At 57.1% G+C, this 21,763-nt stretch overlaps 1 protein-coding gene across 1 annotated transcript in view; it reads right to left on the bottom strand.

The window, feature by feature from the left end:
* Positions 1 to 2,224: 2,224 nt before the first annotated feature.
* SDC3 (syndecan 3) overlaps positions 2,225 to 21,763 on the bottom strand; it is a 40,274-nt gene continuing 20,735 nt past the window's right edge. The window contains exons 2-5 of the mRNA XM_027907577.1: positions 6,615 to 6,732; positions 5,585 to 6,204; positions 3,729 to 4,002; positions 2,225 to 2,859 (exon numbers count right to left, since the gene is read on the bottom strand). Of these exons, the coding sequence (XP_027763378.1) occupies positions 2,693 to 2,859; positions 3,729 to 4,002; positions 5,585 to 6,204; positions 6,615 to 6,732 (1,179 nt within the window). The 3' untranslated portion in view covers positions 2,225 to 2,692. The remainder of the gene's footprint in view (positions 2,860 to 3,728; positions 4,003 to 5,584; positions 6,205 to 6,614; positions 6,733 to 21,763) is intronic.

The raw sequence follows: 21,763 nt of genomic DNA, 5'->3' as shown, positions 1-21,763 counted from the left end.
TAATTACCGCAAAGAAAAGGTCCTGCCCTGGCTCCTCTCCCCCCCCCCCACCTTCCAGCCTCCCTCACTTTGCGAACTGTGACGGATTTAAGTGCCGGGATTACAACTTTAACACCAGCCCAGAGAGCCGAGGTTAAGCTTGAGCGAATAAAAAAATGGTATTATGGAACTTCAGACTATTAAATAGGGGGGGGAAAAAAATGGAATGAAGGAGATTAAGGGAAGCAGCTAAGAAAAGCAGCATTAAAAAGATTAAGCTGGGAGGGTTTTTTTTTTTTTTCTTTTTTTAATGCAAGCTCAAAGGATTAAGTCCACGTTTTTTTTCTAAAAGATGATGGGTTTGGGTGGCCTTGATGCCATGCCCAGCTCATTAAATCATGAAGGGGCTTGATTTCTACCACTCCTTGCTGCTTGGACCCCTCGGGTGGACCCAAAAGGACCAAAAAAATCCCCCCAAACCATCAAATTAATGAGTTGAAACTCCCCTTTGAGCAGGAAAAAGTGGCTTTTGCCCCCAGGTTGGCACCAGCCGGTCCAGCTGTGTGGTCCCTCCTTCCCTCCTCATCCTCCACAGCCCAAGGAATGTCCAAGGATGGACCCAAGGAATGGTCACGTACACACTCAGCACTGCCTGCCTTCCAGCACCACCATCCAGGGCATCAACAGGATCATTTCCAAACTCCCAAGGACCTAAACCCGTGACGATTTTGAGGCTGGTAGCTCTAAATTGGGCATTTTAAGGGCTGGTCCCTGCCCTGGAGTAAAGCCAGGCTGTCATTTTGGGTCACACCCCAAGGGAGTGCAGCCCAAACCTCCCATTTTCCCACCCACAGATCCCATCCAACCCTCCCATGCAGTGCAATGAAAATTTTACAGGGATTTCATATATATATAACTGTGTATGTATGTGACTGGGTGTGTATATATATATATATATATATTTAAAATATGCATTTGGTCTCTCAAATCCCTTCCCCAAAGAAGCTCTGCTGTCTCCACCAGGGCCATAAAAAACTCCATATCCACTAACACCCTCAGGGGACAAAGCATCACAGGCCCCGTGCAGGTTAATTCACAACACGCAAAAGAGTCAAAAAACATGATTTTTTGCCCCCTTTTCCCGTTTAAATTGCTCTAAGAGCAAAGCCAAGGTCTCCATGGGGCACCATCAAGCTCACAACCATCGTGAAAACAAAGCTCCTCGACTGCATCCCAAGCGGTGCTTCAGCTAATTAAAAGCCAGCTCATTGCAGTATCTGATTGACTCCTCCGTGCAGAGCTTGCTCCCAAAAATCCAGCCTTTCTGGAAGGCACAGTTGGGTCTGGATCAGGCCCTGCTGCTCTGCAGCCTCAGAGGGGAAACCAGCACCTGGGTGCTGCAGGATTCCAGGGCCAGGGGGGATCAGATTCCATCAGATTCCATCAGATTCCATCAGGCTCCTGGTGCCCCGTGGGTTCTGCTGGGGATTTAAGGAACACAAACCATCAGTCCTGGGTTTTTCCAAGGATATGCAGCAGCCAGCCTCTCTGCCTCATCTTCCTCACCTTCTGGGGGCCATCAGGGATCCCTCCCTGTGACCCCTGAGGGGACAGAGCTGTCACCTCTCCTTGGCATCTCCTTCCTCGCGCTGCCCCTCACGCCTTTCGTCGTCCGCTCTGGAGGAACCTGGGAGAGGACTGAGCTTCTCCATCTCCATCTCTCCACCCCTTGCCAGCTCCCTGCCAAGCTCTGCTCCAAAACCAGCAGCTCCTGCAAGCCCAGTTTTATTGGTCACAGTGAAAGCCCAGCCTAAGCAAAGTCCCTTCTCCACCAGAGCCCTCAGCAGGTTCAGGAGGTCGAAGGTCTCTGGCTGTTCCGTGAGGTGGTGGCAGGAGATGCCCCCGGTGCCGCTTCTTGCTGCTCCACAAACCCTCCGAAAAGCTGATCCAAAGAGATCATTCCCAGCCTACTGGCCACGTTTGTATTTAGTTCTTATTTTGCCAAGAGCAAGCCCCGGGGCAGCCCAAGGTATTCCGGCCCCTTGTGCTTTTTTCTCCCAAGTGTTCCCAGCGTTGTCCGGGAGTCGTGTCCTCTCTTCCAGGAGAAGCAGGGGAGCCAGGGAATTCCTGCCAAGCGACCAACCCCGTTCAAAGAGCAAACAATAAAAAAATAAAAACAAGACAGAGGGAAAGGAAACCTCCCTCTTTTATGAATGGGAAAAAAACCAAACAAAAACAAAAACAAAAATAAGGAAGGTAAATCCAAACCAACCCCCCTGCGCCCTGGGGCTGGGAGAAGGTGTCCGGATCCCAGAGTCCGTTGTGTTGGGAAAAGTCCAGTTGACCTCCAGTGGCTGTGGGCAGCCTGGCCACCCTGCCCTGCGCTCTGCAGGGCGCTCCTGGGCACGGCTGCCTTGGCACTGGCTCCCTGCCCTGTCCATCCCAGCAGCAGGAAGGAGGGAGGTGCTCGCTCCGGGCTCGCCGATGCTCCGGGCACCCGATGGCTCGCCACGCCACAGATGGGTGTTCTCCTTCAGCTGTTGCGGGTTTTGCTTTTTCAAATTCACAGTCTGATCCAAAAAAAAAAAAAAAAAAAAAAACAGAAAAGAGAGGGAAAGAGAGAGGGAAAGAGGAGAGACTGGATGAAGTAGAGGAGGAGGGCGAGTTTGGGGAGGGAGGGAGGGAGGGAGGGCGAGGCACGCCGGCTCTCCTTCTATGCGTAGAACTCCTCCTGCTTGTCGGGCTTCTGGTAGGTCACGTTGGCTTGTTTGGGCTCCTCCAGGGTGTAACTGCCCTCGTCCTTCTTCTTCATCCGGTAGATGAGCAACATGACCAGGAAGGCAGCGAAGAGAGCGCCCACCACGCCGCCCACGATCACGGCTGCAACACAGCAAGGGGCACGGCCGTCAGTGCCACCCTCAGCCCCAGCACAGACCACCTGGGAGGGGGGGGGGCATTTGGGACTGCAGCTCGGGTTTGGGCTGTGCAGGTTTGGGAGCAGCTTTTCTCCTGAAAGCTGGAAGGGAAGGTGGGGAGGAGGGCTAAAGGTTCAACAGCTCCCCAGGGAGCAATGCCGAGGGGTGGTGGCACACCAAGGCTTCTACTCTCAGCTGCACCTCGGTGGGTGATGCACCAGCACGAGGCAGCCCCTGCACAGGCTGTGTGAGGAGGGTCTTCAAAAGGCCCCCAAGGGCTGCTCATTTGGGTTCTACTCTCAGCTGAAGACTCCCAGAGCTTTGGCTGCCTGACTGTGCCATCATCTCTGACCCCCAGAGCTTTGGCTGGGCCATCCTCTCCAGCTCCCCTCAACTGCTGGGGGGACACTGGCACCACTGCCCCATCTGTGATGCCACTCTGCCTGGGACAAGTGGCCCTCCCAGGGCATCTCCCTCCTCCCCTCAATCGATCAGAGGTTTTTACTCAGCAGCACATCTTTCCACTGACATCCTGAATTTTTCCTGGAAACCCAGCTCATCAGGAAGGAGCAAGTTGTGCACAGCTCCGTGCTGTCCCAGCAAAATAATGAGGAGCCCTGGGATGCTCCAAACTGTCCTGGAAAAGAATGAGGAGCCCTGGGATGCTCCAGACACTCCCAGCAAAGAATGAGGAGCCCTGGGATGCCCACTTTGGCAAGTGAGTGTGGGTCATCCCATGCTCGACCCTACCCCAGTGACCTACCCCTCTCCTGGGGCATGGCCAGCTCAGCTCTCTGCCCCCCAAACCCCCCAGCCCAGACCCCCTGGGCTCACCTATCAACACCTCTTTCCTCTCCAGGATGTTTTTCTGGGGCAGCTGAGCAGCAGAGTTGCCCGAGTCTATCGTGTTGTCGATCAGCCCGGTGTCTGCGTTCCTGCCGGGCCCGGGGCCCGCCGGGGGGGTCACCACGGCCAGCACCTCGTTCCCCAGGTCGGGACGGGTCGTCTCCTCCTCCTCCTCCCGGATCTCAAAGTCCCCGCTGGGGCCGCTGCTCACCGGGACCTCCAGCTCGTTGTCCAGGGCTGTCGTCACCTCCCCTGGCTCCACCTGGGAGAGAGGACAAGGTGGAGCAGGGGACAAGGACCAAAGGGTGGCTCCTGCCTCCAGCAGCTCCGCTGTGTCCAGAGGAAGGACATCCCGCTAGTGAGGACAGGGTGGCCCTCTCAGCAGGGATAACACTGGGGTGTCCCCTCCCTGTGCCACTGAGTTGGGCAACTCCACTGCAGCAGCAACACAGCCTCACTTCTGGGGGCTCACCAAGGGCTGTCCCCATCCCAAGCACATTCAAGATGCACAAACTCTCACCTGTTGCCTGCAGCTTCCCCTAAAGAGGCCCCTCAGCCCTCCTTTGGGCTCTCTGTCCCCAGCCCCACGGGGGATGGCACAGCTCATGGGTGTTTCCTTCCCACACACAAACGGCCCAAGAGTTCCTTCCACAGCAATAGAAGGGTCAGGTGCCACTGCCTGAGCACCAGGGGGTCCCTTCCCTCCCCCTTTTCTCCCTTCCACCCGCTCTGATGGCTGCAGCCCTGTGCACAGGGCACAGGAAGATCCTCCTCACCCAGGACGTGGAGCCAGCCCAGATCCCTGCAGTCCCTGACCAAGCCCCCTGGCCAGGAGGGGAACCCAGAGAGCAAACACGGGCTGGGCAGATGAGCCACTCCAAGCCCTCCATCCCCATTCACTGACTGCCTCCTGCACATCCCCAGGGCCAAATCCCCGCTGACCATTCCCCCTTGTCCCTGCTGAGCTGGGACCACACTGAGCATCCCCGAGCCAAACTTGCCCGGGATCCCTCCTTCGTGGGGAAAACACGGCTCCTCCCACGGCTGCCTCGGCACAGATCGGGATGAGCAGAGCAGGGGGTGGGGAAGCCGGGAGCCCTCTCCATGTCCTCTCCCCCCCGGGGCCAGCGCACGGCTCAGTGCTTCCCACAAGCAGCCGGTTTGTGTGACAGAGATTAATTGAAGGTCAGCGAGAGCCCAGAGCGCTCCCCGCTCGTGTTTGTGCGCAGAAAAGAGGGACTAGTTTAGACAAATCACTCCACCTTTCAGTCAAAGCGTTTGCAAAGGGCCCCCGAGGGGCTCTGAATGCGAGACGGATCAGCGGATTAAATCCCCGGCTCAGGACACCCGACGGGCAGGAAATGCACCATCAGGCCGTAATTGAGGAGCGTTTGGGAGGAGCCGTTCGGGCCTCCCACTGACAGGCTGCGAGTTGGGGAACGGTGCGACGAGCCCGGACACCACCAAACTAAGCCCCAGGAAAGATGCTCTGCCCCCGTGGGATGTGGTGCCCCCAGCCCCGCACCCCTCCTGCCCGGGGGAAGCTGCTCTGGAGCACCCGGGCAAGCAAGGCAGCACCGGGGTCACCAGGACACGTCTCACACCCCTGGGTGCCCCTCATCACCATGCCCTGCCCGTGCTAACCCCCTCCACCCTTTAATTCCCCTCCCCAAACCCCGGGTGTTCCACTCTCTGCAGAGCTGGAAGAGCCCAACCTGGCCTGACCTCCCTCTGAGCAACTGGCCCAAGGACAACTCCACCCCAAAGGCTTCCCCATCACCCTCTCCTGGCTCCACACGTGGCCCAAAAGCCCCTCAGCAGGTGAGAAGGGTCCTGCCTCCTACCTGGGGGGGTTCTGTGGGTGGCAGCGTGGCCGGAGCGGGTGGCAAGGCAGTGCTTTTTTCTGTGAGCTCTGCAGTCCTGGAGCTGGTGGGTCTGGGCAGGGACCTGGGCCTGGCCGTGCCGGTGGGGACGAGGCGTGACGTGGCCACCTCCGTGGGGGTGCTGGTCTCGGGGGCGGCCGTGGTGGGAGTCTCCAGGGTGGTGGCCCGGGTGGTGGCTGCCTTGGTGGCCAAGGGAGGCAAGAACCTCCTGATGGTGGTGGGCTTGGCCGTGGCCACGGTGGTGCTGGTGGTGGTGGTGGCCTCGGTGGTGGTTGTGGTGGTCGTGGTGGTCGCCATGGTGGTCGGGGGGGCTCTGGGAGTGGTGCTGGTGGTGCTGGTGGTGGTGCTGGTGGTGGTGGCGGCTTTCCAGCTGGGCACCACTGGGGTGTCTGTGGTCCTGGGGATGTAGAGGACGCTCGTGGTCTGCCCTGGGGTGGTGTCCTGGGTGGGGGACGGCTCAAAGGGGGTGGCCACGGGCTGCACGGCGGTGACGGGCAGCGCAGCCACGGTGGTGGGTGGCGGCACGGACGTGTCCGTGGGGAGGCTCATGGCTGTCTCCAGCCCCAGCTCCTGCTCAAAGTCTGAAATGGAGGGAGAAGAGAGAAAAGTGAAGCCACTGCTGCCCCAGAATTTCCTATTCCTGGCTGCCTCATCCCCAAAAAACAGAGCACAGAGTAGTTCCAGGCTCAGCTAAACCAAATCCCCCCGTGGTGGCCAGAGCCCCTCTCTGGGGTCTGGGAAAGCTCTACAACACGTGTTCCTGTCATAGAGCTCCTGCTGAAGGGCTGATCCTGCCCAGCAGGGCCAGAGACCAAAACCACAGAATCTCAGGATCAGCCAGGTTGGAACAGAGCTCTGGGATCATCGAGTCCAACTGTGACCCAACCCAGATGAAGGGCAATCCCTTCCCTCACATCCCACAGCAAGAACCTCTCCAGTCCCACCAGCCCCACAGCCAGGGACCCTTCCCAGGAGCCCCACAGGTACTCACAGCCCGAGCCTGAGCCAGAGTAGACGTCATCCAGCTCATCATCCCCAAAGGGATCATCGTCCCCAGAGCCCTCCAGGTCCACGGGCCTCTCGTAGTTCTCATTGCGCCAGCGCTGAGCCTGTGGCCAAGGGGAAGAGACAATGAGAAGCTCTAGCCCCATCAGAGCAGGGCCAGTGACACCCCAGAAATAGCTCCAGCCCCACCAGAGCAGGGCCAGTGACACCAAACCAAGCCCAGTGACACCCCAGACACAGCTCCAGCCCCACCAAATCAGAGCCAGTGACACCAAACCAAGGCCAGTGATACCAAACTAAGCCCAGTGACACCCCAAATACAGCTCCAGCCCCACCAAATCAGAGCCAGTGACACCAAACCAAGGCCAGTGATACCAAACCAAGCCCAGTGACACCCCAGACACAGCTCCAGCCCCACCAAAACCAGCACCAGTGACACCTCGTGGGACGAGGCACAGGTTAAATGCACCAGGGAAAAGCAAGACCAAGGGAGCAGGAGCACAGACAAGCTCCAGAATCTTTGTTTCCCCCCAAAAAAACAACTCTCAGCAGACATTTTGTGGCGAGCCCACACCGATGACATTTCCCATAGGAAAAAATTAAACAAAAAGCCCCTCTGGAAAAGGGGGGCGAAACCCCGCAGGAACTGCTTTTGGAAACTGCCAGCAAAACGATCACTTTGGTCCCCCAGCTGGCCGTTGTTTTAGTTCTCGGTGATTTTCAGGCGTCCTGGCTCTGGCGTGACAGCAGCACACCATCATCAGCTGCCACAGCTTGGAAAAAAAAAGTCTGGATGGGAAACAATATCAGACTTCAAATACCCGCCTGCTTCGCAGCGCCGCTAAAACACGGCGAGCCCTCCGCTAGCGGGGCTCTTAAACATCTTGTTTTGCAGATCAAAGTGTCTCCTGTTTGTGTTGCAAGGAAGCGGTTTGACACTTCATTACAAGCCAAACAAGGAGGCTTTGATCTGCGAGATCGCATCAGATGTTTCGAGATTGTAACGAGCCAGGTTAGCGCTTCAGTTTAAAATGAGGGGGTTGAAGGGTCCCCTCCGCCTTTTAGAGCGTTTTACCTCCTAAAAAAAAAAAAAAAACAACAAACAACAAACAAACCAAAACAAAAAAAACCAGCTCGGAGTTTCTTTGTTTTCATTCCAGGTTGGAACAAAAACGGGGGTTTTGGAAAGTCAGGAGGTCTCATAACGTGGAAATTTAGGACATCGCTGCGTGGTTTGTTCCCACATCCCTTCTCCTGGAGCCCGTCAGACAAGCACGGCAGGGAGATGGTGGTAAGATGGCCAGGGCTGGGAGGTGGGAGGACAACCCCAGGGGCTGTGGCCTGATCTCACGGTGCCCAAGGAGGTGTCTGCTGGCCAAACCCTGCCCAGGGGGTCCTGCAGAGGTGCCCCCTGTGTCACCCACTCAGGGTGACAGCGTGAGAACCTTCCTGGGGACATAAAGCTCTCGGGAAGGTCACGGGGAGTTTTAAGTGCCTGTCTCTCCTGGAAGTGCTGCTGAGCTTTTCCTGGCTGGATCTCTTCCAGCTCTCCCCTGTCTCTGCATCCCCCTGGTTGTGTCCTGCCAGTCTCCCAACAAACCACAGGGTTTCCAGATCGCTGGGAAATAAATTCAGTCTTTGCCCCCAGAGATGAGGCATCATCCTGGAGTTTCAAATACTGAGGAAGTTTGTTACCCATCAGAATTAAACCCTAAGGAAGTGGGAATTGGACAGCCCCCAGGTCCAAGAGGCCAAACCCCACTCAGTTTTGAGGGTTACTGGGGGAGCACCACCCAAATGAGCCCATAAATATCAGACAGGCCACCAGAACTGGTGGGGAAAACGCAAACAAAAAAAAAAAACCCAAGGATTGAGAGGCAGGATGAAGAAACATTTGGAGTTGCTCTTATTTGCCTTTGGATGTTTTTACACCAAAAATATTGTGGTTCACCCAGAGATGAGGAGAGCTCAGTGCAAGAGTCCCCCCCCAGACCACCCCTCACCTCCAGAGAGCTCCCCCAGGGCCGGGTTCCCCCTGGGTGACCTCAAAGCCCTGCTGTAATGGGAGCCACCTGGATCCATCAGGCCTCTTCCTCCCTTTAATTGGGACCAGATGGGGCAGTTCCAGCCACCAACTCCCCCTGCTGAGACCAGGAAACAAGAGTGGAAGCTCCAGCATGTCACAGCAGCTCCCACCCATCCCACATCCAGCCATCCAGCCATCCATCTGCATCTGTCTTTCCATCCATTCACCTATCCATTCATCCTTCCTTTCATCCATCCTTCCACCCACCTATTCATCCATCCGTCCATCCATCCATCCATCCATCCATCCATCCATCCATCCATCCATCCATCCCCCATTTATCCATCAATCCATCCATCCATTCCCATCCATCCTTCCCTCCATCCCCCATCCATCCCTCCATCCATCCATGCATCCAGTGCCTGTCCTGGATGTGCTTTCCCAGGGAGCAGAGCCTGGAGCGATGCCACGAGGGCCAATGTTCAGATGGCTCTGAGAACTGTCCAGCCCCAAATCCAGCAGTGAACCTTCCCACGAGGATAACACCCACGGATCCTCTGCTCCCACCCACAGCCTGTTTGGAGCTGGGAGCCTTCCCCTCGGGCTGTGCCTGCTCCCAGACCCACACCATGCAGACAGGCAGGGAGCAGGATCTGTGCCCCAGCCCTGCAGGGATCCACCGACAGCAGCAGGAGCAGCTTCACAGCAATAAAACACCTCCCAGGGCCACAACAACTCCCCCCCACGTCCCCTCACAGCCAAGCCTGCAGGAGGACAGAGCTCTTCTCAGCCAGGGATGGCCCGTGTGGATTCCAGAGGCTTGGAAGTTTCCAGTGAGGAGGGGAGGTGGCACAGAGCCAGCCCCGGGGGGTGCTGGGGGTGCAGACGGGGGTGTTGGCACACGGCTGTTCCCAAAGAAGCCCCCGTGTCGCTCCCTCCCGGGGTGTTGGGGTGGCTCTGCCCCCAGCCAGGCTGCCCCAGCCCCAGCCCGGACGGTGTCGGGTCAGGCTCGTGCGATAAATCCTGGGAGCCGTCGGTGTTTATTTGGATTTACCGCCCATGGATCGTTAAGGCTCCCCGTGCCCCGAGCCCTTTTCCCTCCCCCCCTCGGCAATGAGGGGCTGCTCCCCCTCGCCTGGCTGCGATGAAGGGGAGGGGAACGGCGAGTTCGGGAAATCACAAATCACTCAGGACGGCAGCTCCCACCTCCCGACCTGGGGCTGCCTCCCCATCCGTCACAGCCCCCCCTCGGCACCCGTCACAGCTTCCCCTCCCCACCCCTCACATCCCCCATCGCAGCGAAGCCGCATCTTGCCTGGATTTGTCCCAAAAGAGAAACTTCATCCAGACTTTCTCCCTGACCCAGCAGGTCCGAGCGAAGCCGGAGGGAGCCCCGGGTGTGCTGGATCCATCCCCTGCAGCCCCCAGTCCCCTGGGATGGTGTCCGGGATTGTCCTGCAGGAGGGATGGAGCCGCTGCCCCGGTGAGTGTTGCAGGACCCAAGGGAAGGTTTTCCAGGGCATTTTATGGATTTTATGCCTGTCTGGGGCTGGGGCTCAGAAAGCCACATCCACATCTGGCTCAGCCTCCTCCCAACGTCTGGGACGAGGGACACACTCCAGCACTCCAGGCACTCCGAGCAGCCTCTCCGGGTGTCCAAAACTGAGCCAGGCCGGTGAAGAATCCTCGGGGGCAGCGAGCAAACCCCCGAGTGATCCCCACCCCCTGCCCTGCCCTGCCGGCCCCGGGATGCCGAGGGCCGTTTATTAGCCAGCTCTGAGCCAAGGGCCGGCAGCTCCATCCCCGCAATTACAACTTCCCAGCTAATGGCTCTTGGCAGGGGTTCTCTAACCAGCTCAGCGCTGCCTCCCCCGCCCGGCTTCATTAGGGAAATTAAACCAGGGCTCGAGGCAAAGCCGCTGGAGGCACCGCGATGACAATGGGTTGGGGGGAGGAGGGGGAGGTTTGCATCACTTTTGGGGATGTCCGAGATGAAAAGGTTGTTTAAATGTGCCCTGTGAGGTGCTGGGTCTGCACCAGGACTGTCCTGCAGACAGGGAACTGCTCCTCTCATGTCCCTGTGCCCCACGAGCCACCGCTGCTGTGCCACGGGGGGGGGACAGGTCTGGCTCTGGCACCATCCAGACCCCAACCAACTGCTCGGAAAGGTCACGGATCTGCTGCTGTAAAAGCAAGCCTTGATGCACAGCAGACTCCACAGGGCAGGGCCAGAAAGTCACATTTCAATGGATGTTCCTTCAGTGCTCCAAATGACCCAAAATAAACGTCAGACACAAAGGATTTGGATCTCAGCAGTGACGCGGCCACCACAGTGAGCTTGGATGAAAAACACATCCCCCACTCCACCCCAAAGGACCCTTTTTCAGCCCTTTGCAGGGCTGAGCAGCATCAGCAGGTGATGATGCCCACCCATCACTCACTGGCCCCTTCACCTCTGCTCCCCAGCCTGGCTAGACCGGCCAGGAACAAAAATCAAGGGGCCTCAACAGCCCAAATCACCCCCAAATCCTGCACTAAGAGCCTTGGAAAGCAAGAGAGAGCTCTGGGCCTTTGGCTTGGAGCATCAGAGCCAAGCAGGGGGATTAGAGAGGCTTCAGTCCCTCTCCACTGTCCACACACATCTCACCCACCCAGCACAGCAGGTGCCCCTTCCCTCCCTCTTCTCCCCCTTCATCAGGGTGGGTGACACCACTTTGCAGGTGAAAAAAAATGGAAATTTGGGGTAAGGGGTTTCACTCAGCCCCTCCCCCCGAGCAGCTCCGGAGGGACCCTCCCACCACCTTCATGGGTGATACAAAGACACTTCTCCAGACCCCTCTGTGTCTTTGTACTCATCCTGGGGGGCTGGTTTGGGGCTTCCTAAATTCCCTGTTCCCCCTAAACTCCCTCTCCTCCCCTGTCTCCAGGCAGGGAGGATGAGGGTGTTACATTTCTTAGGGTGTTCCCACTCCTCCTAAGGGCTTTTCCAGACCCCTAAAATTCCCCCAACATGGAACCCAGAAGGTGCTGCTCCGGCAAAAGCGCCACTGAGTGCAGAGTGTTTCAGCCCGGCAGGGAGGTAAATCAATCCATCTTTCAGCACCGGGAGAGGCAGGGGAACCTCCCTGGGATGCTCCCAGGCCCCTTCAGCCGGTAGCCATCGGCATGGCAACGGTCGCCATGGCAACCACCTCCTCCACGGCGACGCATCCCGATGGAGCAGGGATGGGTGGTGTCCTCCAGCACATCCACCCGAGCCGGGGCTGAGGGGCTGCTTCCATCTCAACTGGGGCTGGGGGGCTGCTTCCATCTCAACTGGCTTCCCGAGGGCTGGAATTAAATGGCCTGCTGGGGTGGGATACAGGGGGGAAAAGAGAGGGAGATGTCCAAAGCCACGGAGCAGCTCCCGAGGGAGCGGTTCAGGCAGGGGTGGGGGGAGAATCCCGACTGAAGTCGTGGAATCTGCTGTCTGTGGGACTTTGTGGAGGGTGGGAGCATCACACCCTGTGCCCCAGCAGACTGGGAAGGATCTGCCCCCAGGCTCTGGGTGTTCCCCAAGCCTGTGGATGGAAGCTCAGGGGTTTTCTCCGAGGGAAATAAAAACACGACATGAAATCTGGTGGTCCCTGAGGCAGCCACGACACAGGTTTGGCTCCTGCCTGGTGGGGGACAAAGGGAGGCAGCCAAGTCCTTTCCATTGGCACGTGTGGCAGCATCCCCAGAGAGCAGAGATGAGCAATTCCAGAGGGATGAACCCCAGGAAAGCACAGGCACTCCAAGGAGCCCACGGGCCTCTTCCTGCACCACAAGTGGGGCTGGAGATGAGAAGGCTCCTGCTGGGAGAAGACCTGGCATGGCAGGGTTGGGGGTGGAGGGGTTTATTCCATGATGTGGATGTCTGTGCCCATCCAGCAGCCTCTGGCACATCTGGGCCACGAGATGGGGCCAAGGCAGGGGAAAGAAGGGGTGTGGAGAGCAGCAGCAGGGACACAGGGGTGCTCCACACCCCAGCAGCTGGGCTGGGAAAGAGGGAAAGGGGGATGGAACCAGCTTGAAAGCACCTGGAGAACGGCACAAGGTTGTGCAGGAGAGCACAAGGAGCAGCCTGATGTCCCATCCCACCCCTGGGTGCCAGGATGGGCAGGAAAAACAGCACCCTGAGCTGTGTCCCTCGAGGGATGATGCTGGATCTGACCACAGTGGAAAGCTTGGAAGGAGACAGCCAGGGGCAGCAATCCATCAGAGACCCAAAGCCTCGTTCTCCAGGAAAACACGTTCATACTGAGAACACACCACAGGAAAAATGTTGCTTATTTCAGTATTTTCCATGAGGTATTTTCAATTAATCACCCTTTGAAAGCCCTTTTCTGGTGTTTTACATAGAAAACCGTAATAACTCATCCCAACACGTGACTCAGGGCCACTGTAAACAGCTGAAATAATATTAACTCTCACATGAAGCTGGAATGAAAACATTGTTTCTGATCCTTAAAGGACTCCACAATTCTTTTTTTCCCCCACTACAAAACACTGCTGAATTTCCACTCTTCCATCCAAGGCCGGGAGCTAAAAATAGACCCGTTGGAAAGCTGCTCCAGGCAGCAAAGTGGTGTCACCCAGGGAAAACACCTCCATGTCCCACCAAATACCACAGGATCCCGGTGGAAATGGGGGGGGAGGGGGGGCTGCTCCCACCTCTGGAGATCCCACCCACAGGAGGTGGGATGTGAGCACCAGCCAGTTGTTTTGTGTAAAAAAGTTCGTTGTTCCTCATCTTAATTAAGCCCCTGGCTAACTAACAGCTGCCCAAAACCCCGGCGCATTTTGGCTTTAATAGGCCGCTTATTTTATGCAAGTAAAATAATCATTAACGTTTAGCGAGGAGCAGCAATTATTCTGGCTTTGTGTCGGCTCCCCGCTGCCAGCACGGAGGATGGGAGGGGAACGGAGTGAGGCTGGATGTGGGAACATCCCAAAAATGGACACAGACACTCCTGAGTGTTCAATATCCCTCAGGGAATATAAAGAAGCACCGAGTGCAGGTGCCCTGGATCAGGCTCAGCTCTTCAAACAGCATCTCCTCCTCCTCCTCGGTTTTGCCTGTCTCCACTGTCATTTTTTATCCCAGTTCTTCCATGGATTAGCGCCAGATCTCACCCCACAGCACAATAAATATCCCCCGAGCCGGGGCTGGCACGACAAGCGGTGAATCTCCCGACGGGAATTGCATCTCGCACCTCTCCCGGCACACTCCGCCTTCCACCTCCGGGAGAGAAACCCAAACACGCAAACAGGAGTCCTCACCTCCCGCTGCCTGCGAAGGAGAGGCACAACCGAGGCCCTGGGATTGCATCAGCAACTGAGGTGGCTCCTCGGGGCTCCCCTGGGGTGGCAGGTCCCCCCCCCAAGCCCTAAAAGTACCCCCAAGGACCCCCGTGTTTGGCTCCTGCGCATCCACAGCGGCTCCAAACGCGGCACTTGATCCCACAGCTGTGAGTCTGGCCAGAACTGGTGATGCTGGTGGAGGTGGGAAGGGAGCAGGAGGTTTCCCAAAGCCTGGCTGAGACGGCAGAAAGGGTAAGAGCCGAGACAAAACTGAGCTCTACAGCCCCCCCCCCCTCCCCACGGGTACGCAGGGGTGGGGAGAGCCCTGTGCCTGCAGCCCCACGGAACCCACTCACCAAAAATCACCCCAAACCCACAGCGCCCTCCATCCTCCTGCCCAGAGCACCCCACTGATCCACGGGGGCAGCGGGAACAGCCTGCCCGGGATGGGGCAAACCCACGGCGTGGGCAGAGCTTGGCACGCGGGGCACCTGCACAGCCCTTTTCCACCCCGAGGATTCGCTCCGGACTCATTAATTCCCGAGGGACCGCGCATTGCCATGGAGACGCGGGCATTCCCTGGAAAATCCTGCCCTCCCTGGCTGCCCACAGAGCCCGGAGCAGCAGCCAGGGATGCTCAGGGTGGGTCTCAGCCCCCCGGGGCCGCCCTCCCGCGAGTGGGAGCCGCCGTCTCCGGCAGGAGCTCCCCCCCCCCCCAAGTCATTGGGGAATTGATTTAATTTGCTCTGCTCCGTAATCCTATTGCAGCTTAACATGCAAAACTGTCTCGAGCTTTTCTCACCTTCCACAAAGGCTCGTTTCAGAGCTCCCTCGCCTACCCTGAGACTGCGAAGAGCTGCAAAATAGGGCTTTATATACACATGTATTTATTTTATTTCATTCTTTCTCCTGCCCTGCCTCGAGCCTCGGCACGGGGACGGCCGCGGTGCCTGTTAAACACCTTCCCAACGGCCTTTAACACCTTCCAAACGGCCTCCTCGGCTGCAGGACGGTGTTAATTGGCGCTCTGGGATTCGCACATTCCCTGTCTCGCCTCGGGCTCCTCCAGGATGGGCCCCAGGAGAAGGCGGTCCCTGCTCCCAGGCCATGAGGACGGAGTTTGAAAAGCCAAGGCAAACCATCTTTGGTGGCGCTGAGGGGACAGCACGGAGGGACGGGTCACCACCTGCCTCAACTTACCCACCTCCAAACCAGAGCAAAGAGTTGAGGGCAGGGAGGAGAACAGGCAGGGGCTGCTCTCCCATCCCCGGGGAGTAAAATTGGGGACCAGGACACATCTTTGCAGAGGGATATCCACGTCTCACACCCACATCAGCTCACGTTTCCCTGCTCCCCCACTCTCCCAGATGGAACTCTGGGCTGAAAGTCAAGAGTTTTCCCCCCCAGCCAGACCTATAAAAGTCCACCCAGGGATGGTGGAGAGGCCAAGGGGAGAAGGAACCTGGATTATACCGTGTCTGGTGGTGCTGCTGGGCATGCAGTGAGGAGACCTTTCCTTTCCCTTTTATTTTTTATGATTACCCTCTTTATTTTTTTTTCCTCTAGCTTTTTCTTCCAGCCCCTCAATTCCAGGCTCCAGGGCACTGACTGAATCTCTTGCCTCTCCCAGCAAAGACACAGAGAGAGAAAGCTCATTTCCAGCCCCCCTGTAGTGGAAAAACCACAAATTTCCACCTTAATGTCCCAAAACTAGAAGCAAAAAAAAAAAAAAATCCCCAAAGACTCGAGAACTTTTAAAGTGCCAGAAGAGCTCAAAGGAAAGTTCTGCACACCCAGAAAATAAACCTGATGATGAGGAGCACTAAGGGCACATGGGTTGGGAAGAACTTGGGGTGCTGCCCTTTGCTTGGAGAGCAGCCTCCCCCCTCTCCTAATTACTCCTAATTACCCCTGACAGGCTTTTGGTGGGGAGCTGAACTAATTATTTATTGCCACTTCACAGGGCACCTTCGTGCATCCTCCTGCCCAGCGTGGGTAGGTGAAAATAAAACACCTCCCTGGTCATCTTGTCCTCACGAGGGGGGTTTTTTTTCCATCCCCGAGGAGCAGCCGATTCCTTTGGGAGCTCCCTCCAGGGATAGGCTCAGCCTTCCCAACGCCACCGGCAGCCCCAGCACAGCCCTGCTGGGAGCTGGGTGGGTTTTTTTGGCGACAGCTTGAGCTGCACCCAAATCTCCCAGACAGATGGTTGGGCTGATTACACACTTCCCAGGTCACCCGAGGGCACGCCTGGCATTTCCACAGGCCCACCAGCTCCAGAGGGACAGAAAATACCGATTCTCCCAGCCTCACGTAGGGAAGGAAAGGGGTTTTTTCCCCCCTTCCCACCGTTTTTGCTGCCAAGGGGAGCCCCGTTTCTTTCCCTGGCACCTGGAAAAACACCAGTGCCCACGAGCCCCGTGGAGAAATCCTCTCTCCGGGCTCAGTTTTCCTTTCCAACTCCAGCAGCAGCAGGAAGGGGGAAGGAAAAATAGGTGCTAGGATGGTTTGGAGCCTCAGACACTGGAGCCCTTGTTCTCCACCGGCCCGGAGAGGGGGAAACCTAATCCTGCTCCCTCCCCGCTTGGAATTCCCGGCTCTCCCGTGTCACAGCACCAGCAGGGCGGGCAGAAGCACTCCAAATATTCGGGAGGTGCCAGCCCTGCAGACTCGGGGATTTAACAGCCTGTGCATTAAAGCAAGGCGGGGATGGAGAGAGGTTTTCCACGTTCCACGTTGCTCGCTCCCAGCTCCCCTGGTTTTGTGAGCCCCTAGAGCGGGATGGAGCCCGGAGAGGGGTTTGATGCTCGTCGAGGGCGAGATCCCAAAGCAAAACCCAGGCGGGATGCGGGGAGGAGCCCACCGGGATGCGGGGACGATGCTGGGAGCGGCAGGTGCGGTGAATTCCCGGGAATGCCGTGCCGCCATCCCTGGGGGGATGAGGAGGGGTGGGGGGGGGAGGCTCCCGATTCCAAGAGTTAATCCATCAGCACTTCAAAGATGTGCAAACGGCAAGCGTAGACGCTTAAATACCCAATTTTTCACACCTCAAAAATAGAGCCGCGGGGCGCTCAGACTCGGAGCACCCAGGTGCTGGAGCTGCGGAGGGGGTGGGAACGCCCCGGCTCCGGCTCCCTGCCAACGGTGAGCGGCTCCCCGAGCGCATGGAAGCGCTTCCCACTGCCAGGAGTAACCCAATTTCTGCTGTCTGGCCTCATCACTCAGCTCTCGGTAGGAATTAGAGCAGGGTGGGGAGTTCACACCGGACTCCCCGCCGTGCCCGGGGATGGCAGGTGATGCCACAAGCGCAGGGAAAGCCCAGCAGCCGCCTGGGGCCACATCCTGCCTCCAGACAGAGGTGGCTGAGGCAAAAAAAAAAAAAAAAAAATCATTTAATCCACATTTTCCAGCTGTAAAAAAACCCAGCTCGTCACCCTCCAAAGGGGCTCAGGAGCAGGTCGGCACTTCCCACTCCCTGCAGAGCTCCAATTAGGAGGGGTGGGGGAAAAAAAGCGCTATTTCCTCTTTCTAGTCCAAACACAAAGAGCCCTCAACCTGTATTTATGTGCCCTGAACTTAATCTGCTGCAGTTATTCGTCTGGACATGCAATTAATCTCCTTTAGGATGCACCCCAGCCAGGGGTGCTCAGTACTCAAACCTGACACCTGGGATGAAGGCAAATAAAAATGAAATTGGAAAAAAACCCACACAAACAAACAAAACACCAACAAAAATACAAACCCCCAAAAATCAACCAAACCAAACCAACAAACCCCACAAAAACCCCCCATACAAATAACAATAAACCTCCCCAAACCAAAACACTTCTCCATGCACGGGGCAGCTTTTGAAGACTCCGGGTGTTTGGGATGTTACCCCGTTTTGTGCAAAGGGAGGAGAAACAGGGTCACGAGCGAGGGGGTGACCACGGGAACACCGGGACGTGGTTCCCAGTGTTTATTTCTCCCTTCTGGAAGCGCTTAGCTCTGCCCCACACCAATAAAGCTCAGGTTTCAAGATGAAAGGAAACGTCTGGGGATCTGCTACAGATCAGAGCCTTGACCCGAGCGCTGCCCAGCTCTGGTTACTGGTCCCAGCCCCGCCGGGCTCGGCTTACCGGAGGGAAAATAAAAGAGCTGGAGGCTCCAAACCTCGGAAAGGAGCGAAACGCTCTGCCGAGGGACAAACCCACTCCGCGCTCCCTCCCCGCCCCCACACCGGGGATTCAGGGGCTTTTTAGTGGGAAGTGTTTCCAGCTCTCCTGTCCCCGCGTGAGGAGGGTGGGGGTAACGCTGCTGGAAGGGGTCGATCAAATATTTATAGAGCCCGTGTTTCCTGCCCCAGGATGAAGCCCTTTCAGTGCCGTGTAAGCCCAAACGAGCCCTTCCCACTCTGCCTTCCCCGGGATAATTACACTGGTGCCGTCAGGGGGATGGCAGAGCTTCAACTGACTGGCCACAGAGACAAAACCCAGCGGCCTTCGAGGCAGCACCGACCAAGCAGCACCAGTCCCAGAGCTTTAAGAACAAGAGGGTCTGCATTTTGATGTCACCACCCACCTGCCCAGCCAGGCTGTGCACGGCACTGGGCTGGCATCAGTGGTCCCAGAGAAAGAGCCACTCTGTGCCACTGGCCTGGAGAGCTGCTGGGATAACCTTGGATCCTCTTTGCCTGCTCCTCTGTGTGGGATCTTTTCCCTCGTCACAGCAAGGTCTTCAGCTGGGTCAGTTTTGTTCAATACTGGGAGGAAATCCTTCCCTGTGAGGGTGGGCAGGCCCTGGCACAGGTTGCCCAGAGAAGCTGTGGCTGCCCCTGGATCCCTGGAAGTGTCCAAGGCCAGGCTGGAGCAGCCTGGGCTGGTGGAAGGTGTCCCTGCCCATGGCAGGGTTTGCTGGACTAAATGATCTTTAAAGTTCCTTCCAACCCAAACCCTTCCCATGACTCTACAACTCTGAGCACTGGTGGAGTGTGCACGTGCTGGAGCTGGTATTCGTGGTGGGAAATGCCCCTTACAGAGCCTCTCCTGGGTGCCTCCATCTCACCCAGCCCAAAGCACTTTGGTGATGGAAGGGGAAAAACATCCTCCTGTGCTTGGCAGGGAGAGGGAAACTGAGGCAGAGCAAGGGAATGGACAACAGTGGCAGAGTCCAGCCTGTTCTGAATAAATAAGGGCAGCCTTTGCTCTCCTCCACCTTCCCAAGCTGGCCAGGGTCAGACACACACAGCAAGACAGTGAAAAAGCAGCTCCAAGTCCTTGCTCTACCACCTTCCCATCACCCCTGGGTCAAATCCCTTTGTTTTCCTACTGAAGAGGGGTCACTTGGGCAGCAGGAAGGATTTCTACCCCTTCAGCTCCTGCAAGAGCCCAGGGCAGCTCTGTGCCCCCAGCAGGGAAGTCAGGCTGGCTGCTGGTCCCACTGAGTGCTGGTCCCACTGGGTGCACCAGCAAGGACAGACTCCCAACATCATTCCCTTCTCCTCAGGGAGGGGAAATGTCGTGTTTCCCAAGCAGAGGAGATCTCCAGGGGCTGGAGGCAGCAGGCAGGGGTCCTGATATCCACCCAAACGGATGGATGAATCCTGGGAATGGCTGAAGGCAAACCCCTGGTGCCCACAGAGCTGAGCATCTCCAACCTGGGGGCATCAAAAGGCCCTGCCAGCAGGACTGGGGTGGCTGCAGTGACCCAGGGGAGAATCCCATGCTGGGGTGGGAGCATCCTCGCTGCCATCCAGGTGGGGAAACTGCATCTCCCCAAAAGCTTTCAATAGCCTGGGAAAGGATCCAGGAATCCTGGATCCTCCTCCTCACACAACCTCGCCTTGGAGCACGTGGGAAGCCAAAATTTGGGATGTCATGGCCTGATCCAGCATCTCTGCCAATGCACCCCAAGCACTGTCCAGCCCCCACTGCAGTGATGGGGCATCATGGAAAACAAAAGAAAAAAGGAGGAAAAACACCAGAGAGGGGAAAAAAAAGCTTTTCAGCTCACCAGTTGGGTTTTTTTTCAGATCTAAAATTGATTAAAATAAACCCAGTGATCTGACTTAGCTGTTTCTATTTAGGACCCGAATAAAGACTTGTGAGCCCAAAAGCTTATCTGCTTTGGAGCTTTTTTCCCCCAACCATATCAGTTGCTCTAATAAAAGAATCTTGGCCTCTCCCTGGCAGCCTCCCCACACTCACATCCTCCAACTGCCACAGTTCCACAGGTCCTGGTTCCACATGTACAACCACCCCCAGCTCTGGCTGGAGGGAGAGCAGGGAGGTCCCCAAGCAGAGGAGCAGCAAGGTTCCAACCCACCCAACAGCTGCTGCTCCATTTGCAAAAAGAAATCAGCAAAAAGCAAGAATTTATGGTCAAAAATCTGCCTCTTTTCCCCCTGTTTGCTTTCAGGGCTGGTGGAGGTTTTCCCACCAGGCTCCCAGCCCTGCACAGTCACCTCTCTCCACGGGAACACCTCCACAGAGTGAGCTGCCCCACTGTGGGTGATGCTGTCACAGGCTGAATGCACCATTAACTACATTTCCCCCCTTAAGGAGTCTAAAGGGAAAACTGGAATCTCCCAAAGTAGCCCCCCACAAATCCTGGGCACCCACCCAGCACCAGGAGTGACGCTGGAAAAGCCACGGGAGATGGTGTGGGTGAAGAGGAAACAGCAAGGCCACAGCCCAGCCCTGGGTGAAGGTGATTGCTGGGCTGTGTCTGGGTCACCTTGAGCATTTCCTGCGTGTGGGGATGGTGGGAGATCCAGGGAAGCAGAACCGTGCTGAGAAACACGCTGGGATGCTCTGACAGGGGTTCACGGAATCAGGGAATACCCTGAGCTGGGAGGGACCCACAAGGACCATCCAGGCCAACCCCTGGCCCTGCACAGACACCCCAACAATCCCAACCTGTCCCTCAGAGCGTTGTCCAAACCCTCCTGGAGCTCTGGCAGCCTTGGGGCTGTGCCCACTGCCCTGGGGAGGGGTTGTTCCCTGGGACCCAAACCCTGGTGCTGGAGAGGGGACTGCAGTCCCACAGAGAGTTCTCCCAGTGTTCCCAGTCCCCAAAGCCCCCCAATCCAGGCTGAAAACAGAGAAGCACAGGCTGGGTGAGGCTGGAAGAGACCACTGGAGGTGATCTAGTCCAACCCTCCTGACCAAGCAGAGACCCCCCAGGGCACGTTATCCAGGACTGTGTCCAGAGAGCTTTTGGGAAGGAGATTCCACAGCCTGTGCCAGTACTCTGCCACCCTCACAGCACCAGAGTCCTTCCTGGTGCTGAGGTGATGGTGATGCTCCTGTGAATCAGGCTCCCAGGGTCACCAGATCTGGGCTGTATCCCCCTTCCCCCGGGGACATCAGCGGCTGGTGCCACTTCCAGCCTTCCCTGGTGCAACCCCACTGTGACCCAGCCAGGCTGGCACCACTCTCTGCCCCCAGCCAGCAGGTTCTGGCCCAGCTCCTGCCCATCCCAGGCCCATCCCAGTGCTCCCTGCTCTGTCTGTGGCCAGTTCAGCGAGGGACAGGGCGAGGATTAGGGCTGGGCTGTGACACGGAGGGATTACCCACAGCCCTCCCAGATCCCAGCAGATTGTCTGTGCTGGGGGAGGGGGGAAGGGCAGCATAAAACCTCAGGCCTCGGCGTTTGATGGATTTTTTAGGGTGTAATAAAACAGAGGATTTACCTTGGGAAGGTTTAAATGCTAAAATTACCTGTGGGAGGTGCACAGGAGTGAGAGACAGACTGTGCTGGGTGAGCAATCCCTGCCTGGCCAGAGGGGAATGTTCTGCCCAGCA

The sequence above is a fragment of the Empidonax traillii genome, unplaced genomic scaffold (assembly GCF_003031625.1).
Source record: "Empidonax traillii isolate 1590-97213 ecotype Southwest subspecies unplaced genomic scaffold, ASM303162v1 scaffold1493:size124086, whole genome shotgun sequence".
Lineage (NCBI taxonomy): Eukaryota > Metazoa > Chordata > Aves > Passeriformes > Tyrannidae > Empidonax > Empidonax traillii.
Note: the sequence above shows the minus strand (reverse complement) of the source record. Positions and strands in the feature narration are given on the sequence as shown.